The sequence below is a fragment of the Chaetodon auriga genome, chromosome 7 (genome assembly GCF_051107435.1).
Source record: "Chaetodon auriga isolate fChaAug3 chromosome 7, fChaAug3.hap1, whole genome shotgun sequence".
In the NCBI taxonomy this organism is placed as follows: domain Eukaryota; kingdom Metazoa; phylum Chordata; class Actinopteri; order Chaetodontiformes; family Chaetodontidae; genus Chaetodon; species Chaetodon auriga.
This window is the reverse complement of record NC_135080.1, coordinates 15,039,964-15,064,301: the sequence shown is the minus strand read 5'-3', so window position 1 is coordinate 15,064,301 and position 24,338 is coordinate 15,039,964. Positions and strand designations below refer to the sequence as shown.

The window sequence follows — 24,338 nt, the reverse complement described above, 5'->3', positions numbered from 1 at the left end:
ATGCTACAGAGACAGTAACATTAATAACCTGGGATGCAATTTAGTTCAAACCAGATAATCCATAACTAAACTAAAATATTCCACAACCCACACTCATGTTTGCAATGATGGCAGAGGATGTATAGGATGTCAGAGCCGTATCTCAGGCTCTTTCAGTGACACTTCCTTCACCGAATGGCTGTTTTGGATGGCTACCGCATTGATTTCTTTCTCAGACTGTCTGATAATAAACTGCTGATTTCAGCAGATAAAAATAAAACCTAAGTATTCAAACAGTGCTGTTCATATCACAGATACACAAAATATATTTGGTATTTTAGAGGTTTTCATACAGTGGATGCGGAGAACAGAAGGTTGGGGTGAAACCATCATTTCAACAAACCACGATGGAGATCAGCCAGCAGTCATTGGAGGGTCTCCTTGCTGTTTCTGCTGCGTTTGTTGCCCTGATGCCAAATCTTTGCCATGACTCGCTCCTGGCGTGTGACAGCACTGAAATCCATTGTCTTTAACCAAGGCAGAACAGAAATCACACGATTCCTAAATGCACAGAAAAACACATTCATGCCTAAACACTAAAGAGTTTATACACATTTTGTATGTGTGCACACAGAAAGCCCAAGTTGAACACTCCATAGCTATGCAAACAATGAAAAGTTGACGTTTTTTCTACTTTACTGGTGCTGCACATATTTTATAAATTGCTCAGATTTCATCAAAAAAGCTGTAATGATTCATGGGAAATCAATTTATTGCAATAGACTGCTAGCCGGCAGCTCCTCTTTCTGTGTGAGTGTGTGTGTGTGTATGTAACTGGTGTTGCAACTGGGGTATGTCATATGAGCTTGATCTGCATTTAAGCACCTGTTACAATGTGGTGCAACTACATGCTCGCCAAGCATTCGTGCCTCACACAGACACACACACTTGCAATGTAATTGCACTCATGTAGCCTCAGAGAAAACCCCCACTCTACTCTGACTTTGCATTTGGTTCTGTAGACAGCAAACTACCAGCAGCCGTGAGACACTGCTTGGTGCTTAATGTCGTTACACTCATTCACATTCAGTTTTTATGAAGAACCACAAAACAACGGCTGAGAAGTAAAAGTGTGTTACATTCAAACATTTTACAGCTAATTAGGATGTGTGTGTGAGTGTGTTTATTATCCATCTGCTCCACCTGTAAGCCTTGTTGGTTTCAATGACATTTCCATGCAGAGTGATGGTGTGAAGATGTGGCAGCACTCCCAGCCTGTCCACCTCTGACAGAATATAAATGCTGTTGCCGTGAAGATACAACACACGCAGTTCATGCAGCTCACACAGAGCCTGGAACACAAGAACACACGTTTCAAGTTCACTGTGACAGAGAGAAGAAAGACAGCTACAACACACAAACAAGCGATGGAGGAAGGAAGCTTACTTGATGTATGTGTGAGATTTTGTTGAAGGAGAGGTCCAGCCAGGCGAGCTGTGATGGCTCAGCCAGGAAGTGGCTAACAGGCTTCTGGAGGTCATGAAGGTCAGTGATGTTGTTGTTATTGAGACGCAGGGAGCGGCTTCTGTACTTCATCTCTGAATTTTTCCTTAAAGGTCTCAGACTGCTGCTTGGCTCCTCTGAACAGGCATCTGAGACCGCAAATAAAATAAATACAGTGAATATGAATGATGAATGTATTATTCATGGTGCACACTGTTTCCAAAGCATCTACATGTATCGATCAGCTTATTAAAGATGATGCCTTGCAGTTTCCATCTAATTTAATACTGAACTAATCAGATAAAAAGTATGAGAAATGATCTTGGGTATTTAAGAGAAGAATAATACATATATTAATATTCTTATCATTATCATGATAGGCTGCTACTGCCAGAGGTGGAAGAAGTACCAAGATCCTTTACTTATGTAAAAGTACGAATACCACACAATGTCCTACATTCAAAACTTTACTGAAGTAAAAGTATACAATAGTGTAAAGCACCAAAGGAGAGACTGAAAAGGCTGACAGGAACCTGACTGAGACAGAATGTGTTACCTGCCAAGCTGCTGATATATTTAAATGATAAATCCACTGGAGCTCCATACATAATCACACCTGCAATAGATTCACCTGTGCGAGGAGAATGACGTCATCAACTGACCCATTAAAAAACAATCATTAGTTTTAAAAACACAAACAACTTAATTATGATGGATTTACTCACATTACGTATCATGTACTTCGCAAACATACTTCACAGCTATCATGTCATGTTCCAGTATATTTTGCAGCGGCTATAAATCATACATTTCTCTGGTATCGATCCACACAACCCCAACTTTCTGTCATTTCTTCTCATTGATTTACGTCAGGTAGTTGTTGATCTATCACAAATATCATACACTTACCATCAGAGTACAATAACCTATATTAGCAACACAGTTCTTATCTCAGATAACCGGGAAACTCCTGATTCAGTGCGGTAACGTTAGCTCAGCATTCACCTGTTGAAGAGACAACAAGTCGTTTCCAAGGAAACGAACAGGTACATACTGGGAGTTGTAGTTAGACAGTATATATTACAATTAAATTACGCTTGCCCACAGGTCTCAAGCATTATATGAATATTTGGTGAGTTTGATTCGTCACCGTGACAAACGCCGACTAATAATAAATGTGTTACCTACAACACATTAGACTGTAAATGTAAGTGAATGTGCCACCGAGCGTGCGGGACATTTTTCTAGCTTGCTAGAAACACTTCTTTGTTGGCTTTATTTATTATTCCGGCGTATGCGTATACATTTATCCGGGTTCGCGTGTCTGCAGTCCGCACTACTATTAAAATGCCTTGGACTGATGGTGACGCCAACAAAAACAAAAAAAAAACTTGAACTTTATTTTAGCCGCTATGCCCCGCCTTCCTCGAGACACCCGACGTGAATAAGGAGCGCAACGCTCAGATGACTTCCGGCTTCTAAACCAATCACCTTCACCTATTTTCAGATTTCAGACTCGTCAAAGCGGATTGGCTGGTTCAATCTTCAGCAGCCCTTTTTGAATTCTGTGTGTTTTCGCATGGGACTGTTTATTTCGTATCAGTAACGTTAACCATATGTAGACGAAAGGGTCGCATTTCTCTTCAGAGACAATAACTACAATACAGAAAAAAAACTGTCTTTGGCTTTTAAGGTAAGGCACTGCATGGAAAGAATATTTTATTACCATTGGTTTTCAAGAGTTAAATAACACTCGTTACAGTTAGCGTTTCAACAACGAATGCAGCGACACTAACTTAACGTTAACCTACTCTTGCTAACACTAAGTTAGCATTCTGTAACTATGTCCACAGTAACTACTTTAACTTTAGCTACTTAATTCAGATAGTTAACGCTTGTTGTCGATGCGTTAACCTGAATGAGCACTGGCTGGTTAACTTAATAGGTGCTCATTAGTTAGCTGCAATGCTAGCTGCGTAGCGTTACGTCTGTTCAGATTTGTTTCTTCGCTTCCAGGTTGAAATCCCTGCTGAGATAAAGGGTCAGCCAAAATGACTATTAACCTGGGTGTTAAGGCTCTTCTCAGCTGGGTAAGTTGATCGTAAGATTAATTTTAAAGTGCAAAGACGTTGATTCTAGTAAAGATTATTAGATAGTTCCTGTATTTTTTAAATGCACTTGTCAAACTAACGTTATCTTCTTACAGATTAACAGTATAAAACTGTCCGACCGAGAACTAACTGTCGACGATTTACAAGATGGGACCGTCTTGCTGAAAGTTGTTTATATGCTGTAAGTCGGAGCAATGTGTTGAAATGCTTGGCCTGGGTAAACAAAGCGAGGTCAATGACTGTTGAAGTGACATTACATTTTAAACCTGCTTCTCCTGTTAGTGGGTTCTTGAAAGGTTAGAGATGCTCATCCCTCTAAGTAAACAACATTTTGTTTGTGGTTCATCTTTGTGTCATCTCAGGAAGAAGGAACCTAACTCCTGTTTCAGTAACTCCATCGAGGATCGGTTCAAGCTCATTGCAGACTTTGTGGAAAGTGAGTTTCTCTACCTTTTTATAATGGCCTCAAATATTGCTTATTTCAAGTGTGATTTTAGTCCAGGCTATGTGTTTGTTAGAAAGGTCTGATGAAGTCTTCAGTTCAACCTGAGACTGGAAAATGCAGGATCACACTCTTTATGCTTTCTTTCCACACTGTTTCCAGTCTTTTTTAAACATATCCCAGATCACTGTGCTGATATTGATTTTTCTCATCTGACTATGATTAAGTCAGCAAAAACATGCTGTATTTCTGAAAATGTCATTGTAGTAAATTAATTCCCAGATTAAAGGTACTGTTTTCCGACATCCTCTGGATGAAAATTTCCAATTGATTGCACCTCTGACCACACCCCACATCACTGCAGGGTGTGGTCTGGAATGAGCCCTGCTCAATCTTTTAAAAGTGCCTGACAGTGACGTCAGCGTGTAAAGAACCCGCCCCGGGTACCACAATTGTTAGTTTACGTGAAGTTACTCTTACAGGCAGACAGATGTTGAACATTGCAGCCCTTTCAGCATTAACCTCCCTGTCTGTTTTATTTCTTAGGGGATTGCAGATTCATTGCAAACAAAGGAACTTCATTGTGTTGGGACAACATAAGAGATGGCATCAACCTAACAGTAGAAATTGCAAAGGTATAAGACAAAAGTAAATAAATAAATAAAATAAAGACAGCATGGACCCATTCTGACTCATTCCTTGTGATATCACCAGGTGCTTTTGTTGCTGGTGTACCATGACATGATGAATGACCGCCGCACTCTGAACATGTTGGAATGCGATGTGGAGGTAAGCAGAAGGCTTCTGATTTGCTGCTAAGCGTCGTGTGTCCACCATTGAGATGCATCACATTTCATTCATCATATGTTGTGTTTTGCCACCCTTTTAATTCTGTGCCAATTCGTATATATCCCTCCTCTCACCTGTTAGCGAGAGATAGCAAATCTAGCTGGCTCCTATGTGATGGAGAGCGAGGGCTGTGTTTATCTCAGCAATGGACTGGATTCCTATTTGGCAAAGAAATGTAAGTTTGTTTTTTTTTAAATCTTCCATTTCCTCATGATGTGCCATATTAACAAACATTAGTGTCACACACACAATGTTTCTGTATAACATTCGCTTTCTGGTTTGAATTTAACATGCAAGCTGTAAAATCTGTCAAAATGTATCTCACATTAATTTCAGGTTTGCCTGTCACCCGTGAAATATTTAAGCAATCAGCGAGCACCTCTGCCTCGAATGTGTCGACAATCTCCTCATTCTCAGATGATGAGTCCCCCGTCTTCCGCCGCACACAGAAAATCACATTTGTTGACATGCAGACTGTGGCCTCTTCTTCACTCAGGTATCGGTGTGAATTTAGATTTGTCCATCACAGGGCTTGTCATATTCAGCAAATATAAATAAGGCAATTTTCTTAATTGCGTCAAATTTTGTCTAATATGCATGCTATATGATAGGAACTCCATATCCATTTATGTATGTCAGGCCATGAGAGATGAACATTTTGATTAAGTTCTTTACCTTGCCTCATCTGTTTTTCTTCCCACAGTGCGTCTCCTCTACAGGATATCATGAACACCCCTAAATTTCAGATGAGGATGATGCAACGACAGATGATCAAGGAGAGAGACTACAGAGATAACTTGGAGAGGGAGCTGGCCACCAAGATTGCTCTCATTGCACAGAGAGGTAACACATTTCATGTGTTCGTGTGTGGATAAAAAGACTAGTAGTTAGGTGGATAAGAGAAACAGGCAAAACTTTGTGTTTGTTTTGTTTTTTCTTTCAAGAGTAATGTTTCTGTCGAAGGACTACTGAAATAGAACCTTTTCATTTTCAACCTACCTTTTCATTTATGTTTTTTTTTTTGTTTTGTGATTAATTAATTCATTTATTTTCCCCAGAAACCCATATTAACCAGTTACAGTACCGTCTGGATAAGCTGAAAGAAGATCAAGGTGATCAGGAGCAGGTTATCAGGGAACAAATCAATGAGCTTGAGACCAAGAACAACATGTAAGTACCTGGAAAAAGAGCTAAATCCTTTTTTTTTTTTTACCTGAAATGAGGTTTATTTAATGTATGATAGAGCTAATAGCATCTTTTACATCACAGTCATTTGTTCAACTTGTTTCTAAATAGTGTTTACTTATTACCGTGATACCTTCCATGTTGATTATCAGTGAACAGACAAGGGCAATAGCCTAAATGTTACAAAATTAATGTTAATTCTGACTACTGCAAGATTTTTGACATATGCAAATGGAAAATAAACTTTAATGTCTCTTCCATTATGTATGAACAAGAAAATATGTATTTCATACACAAATCCATTCAAAACATTAAGAGTTTGGCGTGAAGGGGATTAAAGAAACTGCTTTGCCAACATTTTTTTTTTGTTTGTCTCAGGTTACAAATGCGTCTTAATGAGATGTTAAAGCAAAATAAAGACTTCAAGAGTGCCTCCTCCCTTATGGAGCGCAAAGTGGATGAGCTGACAGAAGAAAATGGTGAACTGTCCTCTGAGGTAATGACACATGTGCAAAATTTGCCTCTGTTAAATGTATTTGTCCTCTCACTTATGAGGGGATTATTAGTATAAGATGAAACACTGTGTAAAGCACAAACAAAACTGACTGTGATAACTTACTTTTGGGGAATCTGAGTTGTGTATAACAGTCTTGTGCAATTCTTACATCCTCGCAAGTTTCAACATGAGCAGACACCAGGTCAAGGGGATATGCTGGTGGTGTCAAGTCTCAGTGTGTTCAGCAGTAATAGCAACCCTTTCACATTACACATCAGTGAAATCAAAACTTTCACTTAACACATTATAAAAGCTTTCTTTTAATATTCATGCAGGTGAGAGCGGTGTGCTCACAGCTGGCCATCTTTCAGGCAGAAGTTGGCAGGTTGACAGAAACCCAGATGTCTGCTCAGGAGGAGTGGAAAAGCAAAACAGACCTCCTGGAGTCTGAACTCAACCAAGCTACGTCTCAAAAGGTAGGTATATCCTCAAAACGGAAGATTGGCAACTGTTTTTGGTTTGTTCAGTCTGTGAATGATTCAGGTCGTATCCACTACAACTAAACATGATTTTAAAAAAATCTGTTGTTTGTTATATATAACAATATCATGTTATGGATTACATTGCTGTCAGTGTTACAAAAACACTTCAAAATGTGTCACTTGTCATATAGTAACAAATCGTAAACCTTTCTTCCTCAAATCCAGACACAATCATGTGCAGGGATGCCCCAATACCCTTAATTGATTTATTGATCTGTCTGATAAACATAACTTTGACTCTAATGGGAAAAACACAAAGAAGTCATAATTGAAGAAAAAAGCACACACTGAAATATTTGACTGTCTTTCTGATGTACTGTTCAAGTTCATTTTAAAGTACTATCCTCCTTGTTTCTTAGGAGCTTCTGACTGAACAAATTCAGATCCTCCAAGGAAAGATTTCCTGTTTGGAGGATGAAATAAGCAGGGCCACTAAGCAAGAAGTCGGAGAGAATATGGGGCCTGTAATGGAGGTAACATCCTTCATTCTATGAAACAGCTGACAACTGTGTCATGAACCTGAATTCAGAAATGTTTAATATCTTTTTTTGGATTAGATGGTTACTAATTGTCTTCTTAAATTGCCAGAGAGAAATGTTTGAGACTGAAATCAGCGGTTTGAAGAATGAACTTGACAGCACGGTTTGCTCCCTGAGAGAGGCTGAGGTGGAGATTGAGGCCAAAACACTGCAGCTGGCAGAGTACCAGGAGGAAATTACACAACAGAAAGAGGTCCTGACGCAACAGAAGTCCCAAGCTGAAGAAATGATTCAAGCAAAGGATGAAATTATAGACGAGTTGCAAAAGGAGATCACTGAGCAGAGAGCAGTCCTTCAACAAGAGATCCATGATCTGGAGCTTCGACTTGAGCAAGCTGAGCAGCAGAAAGCTGAGCAGACGACCAGACTACAACAGCATATTGCTGCTTGTGAACAAGAAGTTGAAAATCTAAAGGAAATTAAGAAAGAAAAGGAAGACCTTCTTCACCAGACTGAAGAAAAGGTGAAAGATCTTGAGACCAAGTTATCTGCTGCCGGTTCTCTCTTGGCTGATAAAGACCAACAAATTAACAGTCTCAGAGAAGAAGTCGGTGTTCTCTCAGATGAAACCAAAAGTAACAAAAATGAAATTCAAGCCAAAGAGGAAATGCTTGCCAAATTGCTTCTGGAAAAGTCTAATGAGCAAGAAATCTTTCAGAATAAAATCAAGACCTTAACAGTGCAAGTGGAAGACCTCAGCTCATCCATCAAACAGGCTGAGCAGGAAATTCAACTTAAGCAAGACCTGCTGGCTAAAACCCAACAGGACAATATTCAACACAGGGATGCACTCCAACAACAGATTGTTACGTGTGAAGAGGAGGTTCAGAAGTTAAACAAGGAGATACAGACGAAAAATGAGCAGCTTCTGACTCTAAAGAATGACAGCTCTCTACAGTCTGAATCCCTGGAGCAAGAGATTAAAGGTCTAAGAGGCCAACTAGACAGTCTGAATGAGTCTCTCAAGAAGGCTGAGGAACAAGTTCAGGCTCAGGAGGTTATACTTACAAAGCAGGAGCAGGAAAGCGCTCATCAGAGAGAGCTCCTGCAGCAACAACTGTCTGCTTCTGAAGATAGCGTAAGGAGCATGAAGGAGGAGATCCAGATTAAAGAGGAACAGATGAACATGTTAAAAAACCAAAGTTTAGAGCAGTCAGAACTCCTACATCAAGAGATTCAAGATTTAAAGAAACAGGTTGAGTGTCTCAGCTCCTCACTGAGGAGTGCTGAGGAGAACTTGCAATCTAAGGAAAATCTGTTTGCTGAACAGCATCAGCAGAGCACTCAGGATATGGAGGCACTGCAGATGGAGATGGTAGCATCTCAAGATGAGGTGAAGAGGCTAAATGCAGACATTAAAGAGAAGGAGGAGCAGTTAACTCTGCTGAAGACTGAGACCTCTACACACTCTGATTTGCTACAGCAGGAGATTGAAAGTCTGAATCAACAAATCAAAGGTATGAGCGATTCTCTTGAGATGACCAAGGAACAGGTTCAAGCCAAAGAAGATCTGATGGCCAGGCAGGAGCAGGAGAGCACTGTGCAGATTGAGGACCTTAGAAAGCGCAGTGCAGCTCTTGAGGAGGATGTTAATCAGCTGAGGGAGGAGATCCAAACTAAAGAGGACGAGGTAAACATGTTACAGACTGAGAGCTGCAAGAAAACAGAAGTGCTGGAGAATGAGATCCAAACTCTCAGGGACCAAGTACAAAGTTTGACTGAATCTCTGAAGGCTACAATGGAGCAGGTTCAGGCTAAAGAAAACCTGCTGACTCAGAGGGAAACTGAGATTTCTCAGGGAAAAGACCAATTTCAAAACTTGATGACAAGCTCTGAGAGGGAGATTAAAGAGCTAAGAGAGCAGATCCAGGCTAAAGAGGAACAGCTGGTCACACTGAAACAAGAGGGCTCCATACAGTCTGACATGCTACAGCAAGATATCCAACGTCTACAAAACCAAGTCACTGACATGGGCGACTCTCTCACAAAGGCTGAGGAGAAGGTTCAGACTCAGCTAGTTATGCTCACCAAACAGGAGCAGGAGAGCGCTCATCAGACAGAGCTCCTACAGCAACAGCTGTCAGCTTCTGAGGAGGAGGTGAGGAAGATGAAAGAGGAGATCCAAGCTAAAGAGGAGCAGATGATACTGCTCAAGACTGACAGCTCAGAGCAATCAGATTTGTTAAATCAAGAGATTGAAAGTTTAAAGAGACAGGTGGAGACTCTTGGCTCCTCACTGAGGAGTGCTGAGGAGAACTTGCAATCTAAGGAAAATCTGTTTGCTGAACAGCATCAGCAGAGCACTCAGGATATGGAGGCACTGCAGATGGAGATGGTAGCATCTCAAAATGAGGTCAAGAGGCTAAATGCAGAAATTCATGTGAAAGAGGAGCAGTTAACTCTGCTGAAGACTGAGACCTCTACACACTCTGATTTGCTACAGCAGGAGATTGAAAGTCTGAATCAACAAATCAAAAGTATGAGCGATTCTCTTGAGATGACCAAGGAGCAGGTTCAAGCCAAAGAAGATCTGATGGCCAGGCAGGAGCAGGAGAGCACTGTGCAGATTGAGGACCTTAGAAAGCGCAGTGCAGCTCTTGAGGAGGATGTTAATCAGCTGAGGGAGGAGATCCAAACTAAAGAGGACGAGGTAAACATGTTACAGACTGAGAGCTGCAAGAAAACAGAAGTGCTGGAGAATGAGATCCAAACTCTCAGGGACCAAGTACAAAGTTTGACCGAATCTCTGAAGGCTGCAATGGATCAGGTTCAGGCTAAAGAAAACCTGCTGACTCAGAAAGAAATGGAGATTTCTCAGGGAAAAGATCAATTTCAAAACTTGATGACAAGCTCTGAGAGGGAGATTAAAGAGCTAAGAGAGCAGATCCAGGCTAAAGAGGAACAGCTGATTGCACTGAAACAAGAGGGCTCCATACAGTCTGAGATGCTACAGCAAGATATCCAACGCCTACAAAACCAAGTCGCTGACATGGGCGACTCTCTCACAAAGGCTGAAGAGAAGGTTCAGACTCAGCTAGTTATGCTCACCAAACAGGAGCAGGAGAGCGCTCATCAGACAGAGCTCCTACAGCAACAGCTGTCAGCTTCTGAGGAGGAGGTGAGGAAGATGAAAGAGGAGATCCAAGCTAAAGAGGAGCAGATGATACTGCTCAAGACTGACAGCTCAGAGCAGTCAGATTTGTTAAATCAAGAGATTGAAAGTTTAAAGAGACAGGTGGAGACTCTTGGCTCCTCACTGAGGAGTGCTGAGGAGAATATGCAATCTAAGGAAGATCTGTTGGTTCAACAACAACAAGAAAATACTCACCAGAGGGAGGTGCTCCAAAGCCTACAGGAGGAAGTCAAACAAGTGGAAATTCTGCAGAAACAGATTTATTCACAAGAAGAAGAGATTCAAAAGCTGAAAGCATCTCAGGGTGAGAAACAACACCTCCTTCTCAAGGCTGAGGAGAAGCTTCAGATCCTCCAGACTGAGTTCTCTGCCATCAATGCACTCATAGCTGATAAAGACCAGAATCTGAACACGCTCAGAGAAGAGGTCGCTGCCCAAACTGCTTTGGCTCAAAAGGCAAAAGAGGAAGCTGAAGCCAGTGAGAAAATGCTGGCTGAGATAAAGGAGGAGAGCTCCAAACAGACAAATGTTCTTCAACATGAGGTCCAGGATCTGAAAGAGGAGGTGCAAACCATTTCTGTTAAACTTCAGGCTAAAGAGCAGATGTCACTTGAAACTCTGCAGGAGTCTTCTCAGCAGATAGACCTCCTCCAGCAGCAGCTTGCCTCAGTAAAGGCAGACACACAAGCTGCACAGGAGTTGCAGGTTACCACTTTTAGGGAAAAGGAAGCTCTTGTGCATGAAAAAGAAGCACTTAGGACCAGGATGCTCCAAGCGGAAAAGAATCAGGCCGATCTAGAGAAACAACTTGAAGCCATGGTCTTTGAGAAGGAGAGACTTGCTCAAGCCAAGCAGGCCATCGAGAGAGAGAACACAGCCTCCCACAAACTGGAATCTGTGCTACAGCAGGAGTTGAAAATATTGAAAATGGAGAAGGAGAAACTCTTGAAAGAGAGAGAAGAAACTGTGGTTCTAAAGGGAGATCTGCAGGAACAGCTCTCAGCTAAATCAGAGGCTGCAGAACACTACAAGGCACAGGTTGGTGTGACCACAAACAAGCCCCACAGAGCACAGCACAGTTCAGTGTCACTGCTTGTATCTCTCTATATATCAACTTAGTTTTCACTCAAAAAACTGATTTAGATCTTTACCTTTCTTCTTGTTACTTATTGACCAATAACGTCAACAGATCTTATACTAAGATATTTCTTTCATTATCACAACGGCACAGATGGAGAAGGCAGTGAGTCATTACAATGGCAAGAAGCAGCTGCTGCAGGAAAGCCATGAGGAGGTGGCCAAACTCAAGCATTCCTTAGAAGTCAGTGAGCGTGAAGTAAAGGCCATTACCATGGAGAACAAGATGCTTCAGCTGGATTTGGATAAGGCCAAAACCAACGAGAAGAAACTTGTGAGCATGGTGGCCAGTTTGGAGGCGCAGGTTGGTATTATATTTTGAAGCATGACGTTATGCTCCCTGAGATGAGATGATCAATTACTGTAAAACAAGGAAACCTTTATAGCACAGTTTTGCTGCATATCACCCTGATGTCTGTCACTTCATGTGTTTGATTCAGCTGGCCTTTGCTGACCAAAACCTGCGGGCGCAGAATAAGATTCACGGTAATGAAAGACGTTCAACAGAGTCGTGCTACTTGGAGGTTCCCAACGCACACTCAAGTGTTCACACTACAGCACAAGTGAAGAGGACCATGAGCTCTGACAGCCTGGACCAGAGCTCTCTGGAAGACTCCCTGAACACCACAAGGTAATATACCTTATCTCAGATAAGAGGCATGAAATCTTTTAGGCCTGCATATATATTATGGGTTTGCAACTTTTTTTTTTTTTTTTTTTTTTTTTTTTTTTTCAAGTTTTGTTTCAATGAAAACTATGATGGCTGGTACCAGCTTTGTCTTTTGATGGATTGTATTGGCTCTATGAAAGCAGGTTATTTTCTGAATATTTTTTTGCACACTGTTGTCAGTGAGTGAACATCAGTGAACCTCAAAATGCACAACATAACAGTAGTTATTTATGTTACTCCAAGCTGTGCGTCATTTTGGATCAGTTTCTGACACATTTTGTGAGTCCAACACGCGTCTTAAAGTGTAGTTTTGTGGTCAAAACTGCTCGAAATACTAACATTTCTTCTGCTTTTCACCCCAAACTGGTCCAGTTTGTGACACTCCTGAAAGTTGCCCTTTTCCCCACCTTCAACAGAATGAACAAGGAAGAAATAAAGCTTGAGAAATCTTCCATCAGAGGCACAGTGTGACTCTGTGTGATTGTAAACTTGCACTGCACTCTGTTTCTTACCTTTGCAGGAAACTTTCAGCCCCGGATGAATCAAGCACACCACTTGTTCGCAGTTCAGAGCGCTTGGCAGCCAAACGCCGGGCTCTACATGCCGAGTCACTGGAAACCCTTTACTTCACACCTATAAACAACAGGTGTGCAATTTTGATGTTTCACAGAATTGTGAAACACAGTGATGAACACTATGAACACAATTTCCTGATTTTATTGTTGCCTATCTTTTTTTCACCATCCTCTAATTGAGATCCTGTCCTCTTTTTCGTCGCCCAGGACCAGCAAAGACCACAAAATGCAAATGGATTCAGTCCGGACGAATCCAACTTCATCTGTCAAACGACGCAGGACCACGCAGGTTATTAACATCACCATGACCAAGGTGGAGGAAACTCACTTGCTCTTGCACTTGCTCACTCATGATGATGCTCACTGCACAGTTCTCACTTTGACAGTAACACACACTGTTGAACGATCGCTGTGCGGTTTAATAATCACAGTGGTTTCTGTCTCACTCTTTCTCAAATGCACTCATGATGATGAAGTTGGAATTCTTTGTGAGCTTTGAGGGTTCAGCTAGTTTTCTACTTAAATGAAGACTTGAGTTAATAATACTTGACGAGGACATTGTGGTCCTAGTTTTTAATCATTGCACCAAAACTATTTCAATTGTAGAGCTTTATTTAACTGTCAAGTTGGTGTAGTAGTGCTCTCAGTACACACCAGCAGTGCAGTAACTTACCCTTTGAAAACATCCCCACACTCTCACTGCAGTATTAATGAGCCATAACTGTTTGTTGAACTGTGATCTGTAGAAAACCCCAGGCGGCGGTGAAGGTGATGAGACTTTCTACAGTCTGAACTCGGCTCGCTCCCATCCAAACCTCTCCAGTGCCCACTCTGCACGACCCGTGTCTGTGGAGCTGTTTGACACCCCTGCGAAAACGACCGGCACTGCCAGCGACCAGCTCGCCGGCCTTCCAGGGTACAGGCGGAGCACAATCCATTCACAGCGTAAGTAGATACCGGGCTTACTCACAGGAGGGTTTACTGAAGCATGAGAAATCAAGAAAGAGGTCAGGCAGGGCTGGGACCCTAAATGTTTTAAAACAACATTTAATAATGGTCATAATCATGTGCATGTAACTCATTTTTTCTTTATCTGTTTGTCCTCAGCCACGAGCACATTCTGTGTGGGGGCAGAGAACGAGCCAGACGGTGCACCTGAAGACTGGATGAGGATTGCTGAGCTCCAGGCCAGGAACAAGGCCTGCCTTCCTCATCTAAAGAGCAGCTACCCTGTGGAGTCTGATGTTAGTAGAGCACAACAAGCATACAGTTGCACATGCACATGAAAGATCTCTTTAATTAGTTGTCAAAGCAGTGATGACTATGGAAATGTTTGCCCTTGCGGAAATGGTTTGACTGCAGCTTTCAAAGGTGATTTTTGCACTAGTTTTCTAAAATCCCACTCTGTCCGTTTGTCTAGACTGGCCGTGGCAGTGCATTCTTTTTCTCAGACGAAGAACTGCGTATGGGTGACCCCTCCGACACAATCCGCCGGGCGTCCATGATGCCCGGCCAGCTGCAAGACTCTCTCGCCTCCCATCGGCTCTCCTTCATGATGGGACACTCAGGGGCTGCAGCCAGTGCTCATTCTCATCGTCTGTCCTTGATGCCAGGCCAGCTGCCATCAAAAACTGTCAGTGCCTCTCAGCTGAGAAGCCCGAAAGGCACAAAGCGGACTTCATCGATGTCATCTGTACTTCCAACTTCGCCTGAGGTTGGTTTGTTATGTTGGGTTACTTAGTGTTTGAGCTGGCTCCTATTATTTTTTCTCGAACTTTGAGCGACAGGAGTGTCTGAAAAGAAAAGTAGCAGCTGATGTGTCAGGTTTTTGAGTGTCATTTGAAAAGTGCTCAAGCTTTTGTGTCGGTTGCTTATTTCATTGGCAATCCCAAAGCTTGCTCTTTGGTCACAGTCACTTGGCAGTCACAACATTATATAAATGTAACTTAGAAAATGACCAAGAGTCATAAATGTAACTTCCTGAAACCTTTAATTTGCCTTTTTCCTAACTTGTCTGTCCATTTCTCGACAGAAAAAGGTGAAGGCCAGCTGCTTCCCTCGTCCCCTCACTCCCAAAAACAAGAACGTGGTCACTGGACCTTCGACTGCTCACCTTCACCCTGCCCTCAGTCCAGTGAGTGTCACACATGCACACACACACACACAAACTTTTTTTTGTGGTTGGTTGAAAACGGAGACAGTGACAAAACAGTTTTATTCAAGTTGACAATTGTACACGTTATGTTTTTCATTCTTCACTAATGGTTTCACATATATGATCCTCTCAGGCTGACAGGAGGCAGTCTATGGTGTTCACTATTGAAAACACACCTAAAAACAGCAACTACCTGAAGAAAGGGTTGAACAAACTACGAAGTTCCACCCGCAAATCTCCAGGCAAAAGTTCAAAGAAGTCGCCCGCTCAGACATCTGCGCGCAGGTACCAGGAAAATATGCCCACAGGAAATTCCCGCGCTGGAGTGGGAAAAGCAGGCATCATTAAGTCATCCCAGGTGTCAACTAAGGGACAAAAGCAGTCTCCACGAGCCACCAGCAGGACCGCAAAGTCTCCTGGACTGATGGCGAGCGCTCGCAAGGTAAACACACACGGACAAATCCATTCAGGGTTTTAAAGGGTGCATTTGAATAATCATTTTTAAGGTACACTGCGGAGTTCTCGCTGTCTGCACTTCATTCATAGTCCACAACGAGCAAACCAAACACTTCTTTTGTGAGGGCCACTGTAGGGGAGTGTGAGGCGATCTCACCACTAGATGCCACTAAACCATACAAGGACCCGCTTATGAGAACTGCACTGCCCTAATGGTCCACAGCTCCACAGGCTAGTCAGTGATGCGTACTCTTGCTGAAGGATACTTTACCATCACTTCAGTGCTGATAAGGTACAGGCGTCCACTGAACGGTTCATTTGCAGAAGCAGCTATCGTTTTTGCTTTCCCAGATCAGGTTTTTTTGTTTGAGTGCGCTCCTGGGACTACCAAACCAGTTTTTGGTTTATTCATTTAGAGACTGGTTTTTATCTGTTTTTGCAAATGAATTCTTGGACTCAGATAGCATGCAGATTTTGACTTGTCAAACAGGTTTAACAGCTGCATTTGATTTGGGCCTCTAACCGTCACCATCAGTGTTTTTAGCTACACTTCCTGCTTTGATGAGGAAAAGCGTCTATAGTCTAGTCAGCGGTACTACTTTTACTGTGCTATTGCAGTCATTTCCATGTTTCTAGTAGTATTCTCTCCTCATTTACACATTTGAAATGGGCAGAGCAATAGAATACTAATGGTTGAATCAACACCTCTTTGACACCCTTAAAACAAAATCTAAGATGGGATTTATTTCAGGGCTGTTGTGTCACTTTGTTTTAGATTGTACAAATAGACCTCATTAACTGGTAGCTTTGCATATATTTGTACAAACCACTGGAGATGGATTATATGTGAATGTCCTTCATTATTGATTAAACAAATGCAGCAAGACTGCATGATTGTGAAAGAGACCTTGAGAGAAGCGTTCAGTCTTTACATCTCAGTAACTGCTGAATCTGAACACTGTTTTCAGACGCAGGTCTCTCTAAAGGAAGGAAATATTGGTGGAAGTCTTCAAAGGTCAATATTGTTCAATAAAAGTATTTTTAATTCCGCTATCGGGGGTTTGTTTGTTCACACTGGCTGGTTGTTGGTTCTCATTTTAAGCCTTACTAACTCTGGGTGTGTTCATCTCATGTCTCTGCATGTCACTGGCAGCACTGGACTGGAGCTTTTACCAAATGTCACATTAATATTGTACTGAAAATTTTCTGAGCTTTGTTTGAATCTCATTTTTATCCCCCCCTTCTTTATCCAACAGATAAGCAGGATGAAGATATGAAGAAATTGGATTTTGGAGTCTGCTTGATCACACTTTTGTTTTTCTTCTTACAAATGTAATTGAACTTTTATTCTATTTCTTCAACTTTTTACAATCTGCTATTAATAAATGGTTCTTTCATTATTTTCTCTGTATTATATTTACATGTTTGTTTTTTTTTTAATAAAAAGATTCAAATGACACATTGTGGGAATGCCTCGTAGTTGAGTCCTTCACCAGTTCTCAGGGTTCAGTCTGTGACTCTGAATGCAGCTGGTCCAGGTTTTCTTCAGAGAGATTCACCTCATGCTTAAAGATTTACGGTACTTTTGGTTCAGAATGGCCACTTTGGGCTGTCTGACAGACTCATGGCAGTGTCACTGTGTTTAAATGCATTCAAGTAACTGATTCATTTTTATTGTTTTCTCTCAGGATCAACTGTCAGTAGAATAGCAGTGTTTCCAGATGAGGTTCCTCATCCTGTCATTATTTAGGCATATTACAGGGGAAGTCCATTGTCTTTTCTACCTCATGGATACTTTGAGTTCAATCCACTTGATATCACTGGCAGTGCAGATTAATTGTCAGAACACCAACTTTTACACCTAATTTCTGGAAAATCATGCAAACCCAGTTTCTTTACTTAGGTTAACCTCCATTAACAAGGAGAATTCTGCAGTACAATAATAAAGCTTGACAGAAGAGTGGAAAGAGGATCCCAAGATCTGCTAGAAATTCTCATCCAGTTGGGTTGTCCAAACACATTCAAGTGCAAATGAATATAATTTATGCTATTGCGGTTTACATTAACCTGGATTACTGAATAATTCTGAGTTTTAAACATAAGGCACACAAACGCAACTGGCAGACTTCCGGTGTGTGCCTCGAAACCTTCAGAATAAAAATATTTCAAACGTTTGCTGTAGTTGTATAAAATATGTGAAGATTTAAGATTCTGTCTATGGTGTGGTGGTCAAACAATGGACTGACGATGCTAAAGTCAATGAGAGTGTAACATTTATTCCTATGTACAATTAATGCACCAAATATGTTTGTATAATTCTGGCCAAACACACATACACACTCAATAATAATATCCGACCCGGTACCTATCCGAAATTTCACGGGACATTGCCGGGACCGACAATATGTGGCGACAGGCTCGCAAATGAGGCAATGAAGCCTTCTCATTGAAGAGAAACAAGTGCAGGGTTCCCACTAATTACAACAATTACATTCGGGAAATGGGGAATTGTATTTTTAATAATTTGTTTTTATTCGTTTCTATGGCGGTCCGGCAATTTATTGCTTTATGTGAAACCGGTCCGTGGCGCAAAAATAATGTTGGGGACCGCTGGTATAAACTTTAAATATCGACCAATAGTGACATTATTGTGAGAAGACGAAGTTGATAGAATGTACTCTGTGCAATTTTGCTTAGTTTCAGAGCCGACTAATGAAGGTTGTTTTTTTCTGTGTCTTGTAAGTTGCATATAAAAGGACAACAAACGGATAAGGTTCAGGACAAATGGAGCATTTATTTTGCGCATTAACCAAAATTTTTACAGTGAACAATAAAAGAGTGTGGTGTTTTTTAATAGACACGTACTAAGGTAAATGGTGACATGAGGGTAAAGTATATTCCAGGATGAGTATTTGGAGACATAATAGCATTTTGTGTTGACTGCTGATTAATTTTTGCCATCACGTTTGTAGAGATCAGGCTTTTATTCTGAAGGATGTATCTCGGAAGTTGTCCTGTTCTTGTAGGCGGAACACACACCGTGTGGAAACCGAAAGTTAGAGCGTACAACGACCCGTAAAGAACTCATAAAGCGTCCCCGGTGACATGATCTTATGTTTCGTAGTTTGTAATGTTCATACAAATTATTTGTCGGGAAACATTGGGTCCCAACGCGTTTGTGCGTTCATAAACCCTCCATGTTATCGTAAGTAACAATGTTAGCTTAACAGAAACGGCGACAGTGACAGTTTGTATGATACAGTAACGTGCGGACGGTGGATTCATGACTTTGGACGTGAATATATTGCGATAAGTGAGACTTAAGTCTACTGTAGGGCTGTGGTGTGTGAGTCTGTCTACCACAGATATGGACCCGGACAGAGAAGTTGAAAGGTGGGTGTTGTTACAGCTTATGGGCATCTGCCATCTTTCCGTTTACGTAAGTCCGCATTTTACTCTTTGGACAAAGTTACCCAACGTTTCGTCGCTTAAGGTTAAATCACATTAACTAAACTATTCATAATGTGTTAATTTAGTTGTTTCTAAATGTACCTGGCTTTGTCGTAGTTAGCTCTGTCGTTTATAAGTTACATTAGGAGGTAAATTCAAGTATTTATACTCATTTGTGTCACTCAAAGAGTTCGTCCAACAGTCATGTTGAAAGAGGAAGATTCACATCTTGTCAGTCCTGTCAATCTTTGATCATCTACCTGACTTATCAGATTGTTCATCTGCATTCTTTGACATGCGTTCTGGTACAATATTATTGCTCAGTAATTACCCACTGGGCTAATTTTAAACCAGCTACTTGCACACTAACACCTTCTTGTCCTCACCCTCAGCATCTTAAAGCAGGGGAATGAGGACGAGGATGAGGACGAGGAGGAGAAGTGTAGGAGGCCTCCCTCCAGCTATGGTTCAATGAAGAGTGACAGTGAAGTGATGGAGGAGGAGGAGGGGGAGGAGAAGGAGCAGGAGGGAAATGAAGAGGTTGCTGAGGCCTGTCCTTCGCCATTTCCTGTGGTTCTACCTGACTCGACTCCCTTTGAGGAGACAGGGTACTGTGTCTCATTGTTTTTTCAATGTTAATGTATTTTGGCCATTTTATCACAGATGGCATGAAGCTTCACATCACTACCAACTGCTCAGGAGGAGGTTAACCAGGTCTTACCCGGTGAATGTTGTTCCTAATTCTTTGCCAGGTTGCAGATGATTCGCTCAGATTCTCCGGAGACCCTCTACACCATGACCACGCAGCAGACCAAACCACCAGGGGCTGTCGTCATTGACACCAGGTGGAGGACACACACACACACACACACACACACACACACACACACACTCACACTCATAAATCTGGATAATGTGAAGCAAAGCAATACCTTTGTTTATTTAATGCTTTTTGTTGATGCACGGTCTTGTCTCTCAGGTCGTTTGATCTGGAGGATTGTCCAGACGACGCTGATGAGGATTTGGATGAAGTTTTGGTAAATCATTCCCCAGAACCACCAGAGCCTATTGAACCAGAGGACGCAATGCAGACTGACGACAACAGCCAGCCGGGCAGACTCCACCCAGAGCAGGACCTGCCCCATATATTCAAGGTAGGTGCATCATCATGCATTGTTTTACTAAGTTTGTTAATAAATGATAAAAATGTAATTATTACATCTTGATATAGCCAAATGATGCCAGCACCATTTCTGCAGCACAGCATGTGTTTTTTTTTATACTTTTTCCTCTGTTTGCAGAGTATCCAGGATATTCTGACAGGTCTCACCCGGGAAGAGCTGTTCAAGTTTAAGATGAGGTTTTACCAGTGGGAGCCAGGCCTTACCCTGCAGCAGGTGATGGAGGGAGACATTCTTGATTTTGTGGACAGGATCCTGGAGACCCTCGGTACGAAACCTTAGCTACGTGTAGTACGCGCTGTGTGAATGGTACAAATAGAGCTCAATAATAAAATAAGGATTCAGGCTGGTGGAGTGCAAAGAGACTGTTCTGTCAGTGATTGCTTACTGTTTTTATTTTGAACTAAAATTCTGTTTCGCAGGCCAGCACCGTTCCCTGTTACATACAATAAGTACCCTAGAAAGTATCAACAAGAAACCAGAGGCAGACTGTCTACAGAATCAGTGCAAGAGAGGCAAGTGATCATTTTTTGTGCTTTCCTGATGGATGAGGTTGGATCGACTGATGGATGGACAGCGTGTGCAGCAGCATGAGACGACCATAACTGTGTGTACTTTTCTTACGTTCCTCTTCTTTCTCCACCGCCAGCGTTGATCCGTTTCCACCTGATGCAGCATTTGATCAGAAAGCACCAAGTCATCCGCGAGGGGGTCGTGCGAGCCGGGAAGCAGAATCTCCTGAATGCCATCTACGTTGAGCCCCAGATTTCCACCTGTGGTTATGGAGGAGTCGACCCCTCCCATGAGCTCCGTCCCCACCCTCCGTCACCGCTCCAGGTCCCCAGTGCCGACACCTTCGTTGGCGTGAACAATCTGTTCCGACTACAGAAGGACGATGGCCAACCGGTGAGGACGGTGCTGACCACTGGGATTCCAGGAATTGGCATGACTGTCTCTGTGGGGAAATTCTCCCTGGATTGGGCCGAACTGCGCGCCAATAAGGTGATTCAAACAGCCAGATGCTGTGTATTTCTCAGGAGCAGGTGGAGACCACAATAGAGATGAAACATGAAACAGAGATGAAACATGAAAATGGCTCTTTCTCATATTTTTGTTGTTTGAATTTTCTGTGTTATTTCCATCTTTGCTCAGGATCTGCAGTTTGTCATCAAACTTTCATTCCGGACTTTCTGGTTCCTGCGAAACAAAAGCCCCTTTCCTTCACAGAAGATGTCCATCATCCAAGTGATAGAATATTATCATCCGGAGTGCAAAGACATGAAGTACCTGGAGCAGGACGACTGCAAATTTCTCATCATAATGGACTCGTTTGATTGCTACCAAGCTCCTCTGGACTGGGAGGTAATTGTAACTTGTCAGTGCTTCCTGGTTTCTAATCTAACAAATGATGACCAGAAACCGATACATGTGTATATTTTTCTCTTGTTTTTTGTCTCCAGAAGGCTCCAGTGATAAATGACAATAACACCCAAGCACATCCTGATGATCTGATCGTGAATATCGTCCGAGGCTCCGTGCTTCGTGGTGCCCGTGTTTGGATCCTGGGGAGACGGGCGGCTGTCTCGCAAATACCATCTCAGTTCATAGATGTTGTCACAGAAATACAAGGTTTTAGGTGTGTGTGTGTGGATGTCTGCCTCATTTCTATATATTTTATTGTGTTTCCTGCTGTTTCTAGCTTTTAGCTTTACCACGCTGGAAATATGTTTTGATGATGTACAGAAATGCTGCTGGAGCGGTTCAGCAGCAGAACTCAACGAGAGTCCCGTCCGTTTCGGTCCGGCTGAATCTTTGTTTCCCCTCTTTTCTCCAGTGACGAGATGAAAGACGTCTACCTGACCAAACGCTTTGGCGATGCCGAGCTTGCAGCAAAGATCGTGGCACATTTCAAGCGCCTACCGACGCTCAGTATACTCGCTCACCAACCCTTTGTCTGCTGGATTGTGGCCACCGTGTTGGAGCGCTGCTTCCGGTACCGGGGCTATGGGGTGCACCCCCCCAGGCTGACGCCGTTCTACGTCACCATTTTGATTGTCCAGACCAACCGCAGGCTGCAGTTCTACTATGGAAAGGGGGAAAACGAGCTGGTACTGTCTGTCCCGAATGGCTTGATTTACACTTAAATGCTATTGGGCCACAAATCTATCAATATTTCATAATTAGTCATTATTTTATTTGGATCAGCGTTTGTCAAGAAAAGCTCATGAAGCAGAATCTGTCTTTTCGACATCCTCTCTCCACTCAGAAATGGTCCAGTGACGACAAGCAGCTGCTAACAAAGATGGGGAAGATGGCCTTTAAGATGCTGGAGAGGAATACCACCGTGTTCTCTGAAGAGGACGTGAAGGAGTGCGGCCTGAAGTTGACGGAGGTGGTGGTGCTGTCCGGCATGTGCACTGAGCTCCCATCCGCAGACTCAGCTGGGAGGAGGACGTTCTGCTTTATACACTCGACCTTTCAGGTAAAACTCTTTCCATCTCGCAGTGTTCGACACTTGTAGGCTGTTGAATGAGTTGAACACGTGTAGTTATGAGCATGATTTTGTAACCTCTCATGATGTATTTCTGAGTGAAAGAGAGCACGTGGGTATGGGTAGTTATGAGAGGAACTTAATTAAGATCGTAAGCTTTAATTGGATGTCTAGCTTAGACGTGTTCTTAGCCTCTCTGGCCTCCAGGATACACCAGAGGAGTCATCTAAAAACCACCCCTCTCTCCTCCAGGAGTTCATGGCCGCTCTGTACGTCTTCACGATGTTTCGCTCAGAGTCGAAGAACATTCTGGACTCCAGCGTGTTGCACATGCCCAAGATCTTCACACCCAAGGATCAGACCCGATCGGTAGCGGGCCTGGTCCAGAACGCCGTGGAGCGAACCCTCAGCTCCCCGCTGGGCCAGTACGACATGTTCCTGCGCTTCCTGTGCGGCATTCTTTCCCCGGACTGCTACGACAATCAGCTCGGCGGGTACCTCTTCCCCCACAACACGCCGAAGGTGAGTGGAGTGGGTGAGGTGCAACGGCTGCTGGAGCAGACGATACAGAATGCTCAAGAGAACAATAGAGATCGGCTGGAAAACTTGAAGGAGTGCCTTAGAGAAATGACCCAGGAAGATGAGTGAGTCGCGGTTAGGATGCATCATTCAAATCAATGTCACTTTATATGGATTTGATGGACGTTATGATATGCCATATCTGTATATATGCAAGTGAAACCATATCAGTCATGTTTAGTGGCAACACACCTTTTTACTATTTAGATTGTCGGTGGAAACAATCTGCAAGGCCACTACGAGGAGATGTCACATTATAGTTCATTGGAAGCTTTCATTGTTCATTATTCTGTGTTCAAAGTTTACAAATGGTATCCTGATCAAAGGTAACATATGAGTGAATGAGCTTTATTTTGAAATAGCTCTGGCTTGAGATCATACTGTGTATGTGTGTCTTCTTGTGCATAGGTTTTTTGTTTTTCTGTTAGAAAAAGATGACACTGTGAAGACCGCTGTCTTCTCTGAAAGAATGGATGTGTAAGGCTTTGTGTGTTCGTGTGTCTGAGAAAGTGATTTTATTATAATGTACAAATGTTATTCTTGTCATCCTCAACTCTTGATTTCTATTGGGTGGTCATGTATTCATGTATAAACCAAAATAGGAAGAGGAAGTGATGATGGAACATGTGCCTGCATTACATTTCTTACACTCCACATTCTAAAGAAGTTAGGATGCTGTGTGAAACGGAAATAAAAACAGAATGTCAGCATTTGCAAACTGTGTTTATTGAGCCCATGTAGTCATATCCTTTATACAATCATGTGTTCACAGAAACTGTCACCTGTTACCAGTGAACCTGTTCACCTGTGGCATGTTCCAAACAGGTGTTTTTGCTCTTTTGTTGCTCCTTTGAAACGTGTTGCT

At 42.4% G+C, this 24,338-nt stretch overlaps 3 protein-coding genes across 3 annotated transcripts; 2 read left to right on the top strand and 1 right to left on the bottom strand.

Moving 5' to 3' along the window:
* Window positions 1-404: 404 nt before the first annotated feature.
* Window positions 405-2,090, bottom strand: lrrc51 (leucine rich repeat containing 51). The gene is made up of 4 exons (XM_076735990.1): window positions 2,039-2,090; window positions 1,426-1,631; window positions 1,183-1,331; window positions 405-540 (listed from the first exon to the last, which is right to left on the bottom strand). The coding sequence occupies exons 1-4, from the start codon at window positions 2,088-2,090 to the stop codon at window positions 405-407; spliced, it is 543 nt and encodes a 180-aa protein (XP_076592105.1).
* Window positions 2,091-3,104: 1,014 nt separating this feature from the next.
* LOC143322928 (uncharacterized) lies at window positions 3,105-17,110 on the top strand. The gene is made up of 24 exons (XM_076734369.1): window positions 3,105-3,175; window positions 3,499-3,572; window positions 3,689-3,774; window positions 3,956-4,029; window positions 4,582-4,670; window positions 4,750-4,824; window positions 4,966-5,059; window positions 5,221-5,380; window positions 5,588-5,727; window positions 5,943-6,054; window positions 6,448-6,565; window positions 6,901-7,041; window positions 7,467-7,580; window positions 7,696-11,817; window positions 12,011-12,220; window positions 12,357-12,547; window positions 13,107-13,232; window positions 13,369-13,474; window positions 13,908-14,106; window positions 14,269-14,405; window positions 14,582-14,875; window positions 15,194-15,295; window positions 15,450-15,758; window positions 17,029-17,110. Exons 2-24 carry the CDS (start codon window positions 3,534-3,536, stop codon window positions 17,047-17,049), a joined length of 7,059 nt encoding a protein of 2,352 aa, XP_076590484.1. The 5' UTR covers window positions 3,105-3,175; window positions 3,499-3,533; the 3' UTR covers window positions 17,050-17,110.
* Window positions 17,111-18,779: 1,669 nt separating this feature from the next.
* nlrc3l (NLR family, CARD domain containing 3-like) lies at window positions 18,780-24,188 on the top strand. The gene is made up of 12 exons (XM_076736107.1): window positions 18,780-19,165; window positions 19,615-19,830; window positions 19,975-20,067; window positions 20,202-20,376; window positions 20,524-20,671; window positions 20,826-20,918; window positions 21,053-21,405; window positions 21,556-21,765; window positions 21,864-22,039; window positions 22,238-22,511; window positions 22,670-22,885; window positions 23,147-24,188. Exons 1-12 carry the CDS (start codon window positions 19,140-19,142, stop codon window positions 23,540-23,542), a joined length of 2,376 nt encoding a protein of 791 aa, XP_076592222.1. The 5' UTR covers window positions 18,780-19,139; the 3' UTR covers window positions 23,543-24,188.
* Window positions 24,189-24,338: the final 150 nt, after the last annotated feature.

Bases quoted from the DNA above. Each gene is read 5' to 3' on its own strand.
- lrrc51 (XM_076735990.1), bottom strand. From the start codon at position 2,090: ATGTATGGAGCTCCAGTGGATTTATCATTTAAATATATCAGCAGCTTG. The intron at 1,632-2,038 runs GTAACACATTCT...TTGCGGTCTCAG, and splicing joins ATATATCAGCAGCTTGGCAG to ATGCCTGTTCAGAGGAGCCA. The intron at 541-1,182 runs GTGGAGCAGATG...CTGTGCATTTAG, and splicing joins GAAACCAACAAGGCTTACAG to GAATCGTGTGATTTCTGTTC.
- LOC143322928 (XM_076734369.1), top strand. From the start codon at position 3,534: ATGACTATTAACCTGGGTGTTAAGGCTCTTCTCAGCTGG. The intron at 6,566-6,900 runs GTAATGACACAT...ATATTCATGCAG, and splicing joins ATGGTGAACTGTCCTCTGAG to GTGAGAGCGGTGTGCTCACA. The intron at 7,581-7,695 runs GTAACATCCTTC...TTAAATTGCCAG, and splicing joins ATATGGGGCCTGTAATGGAG to AGAGAAATGTTTGAGACTGA.
- nlrc3l (XM_076736107.1), top strand. From the start codon at position 19,140: ATGGACCCGGACAGAGAAGTTGAAAG. The intron at 20,919-21,052 runs GCAAGTGATCAT...CTCCACCGCCAG, and splicing joins ACAGAATCAGTGCAAGAGAG to CGTTGATCCGTTTCCACCTG. The intron at 22,886-23,146 runs GTAAAACTCTTT...TCTCTCCTCCAG, and splicing joins TTATACACTCGACCTTTCAG to GAGTTCATGGCCGCTCTGTA.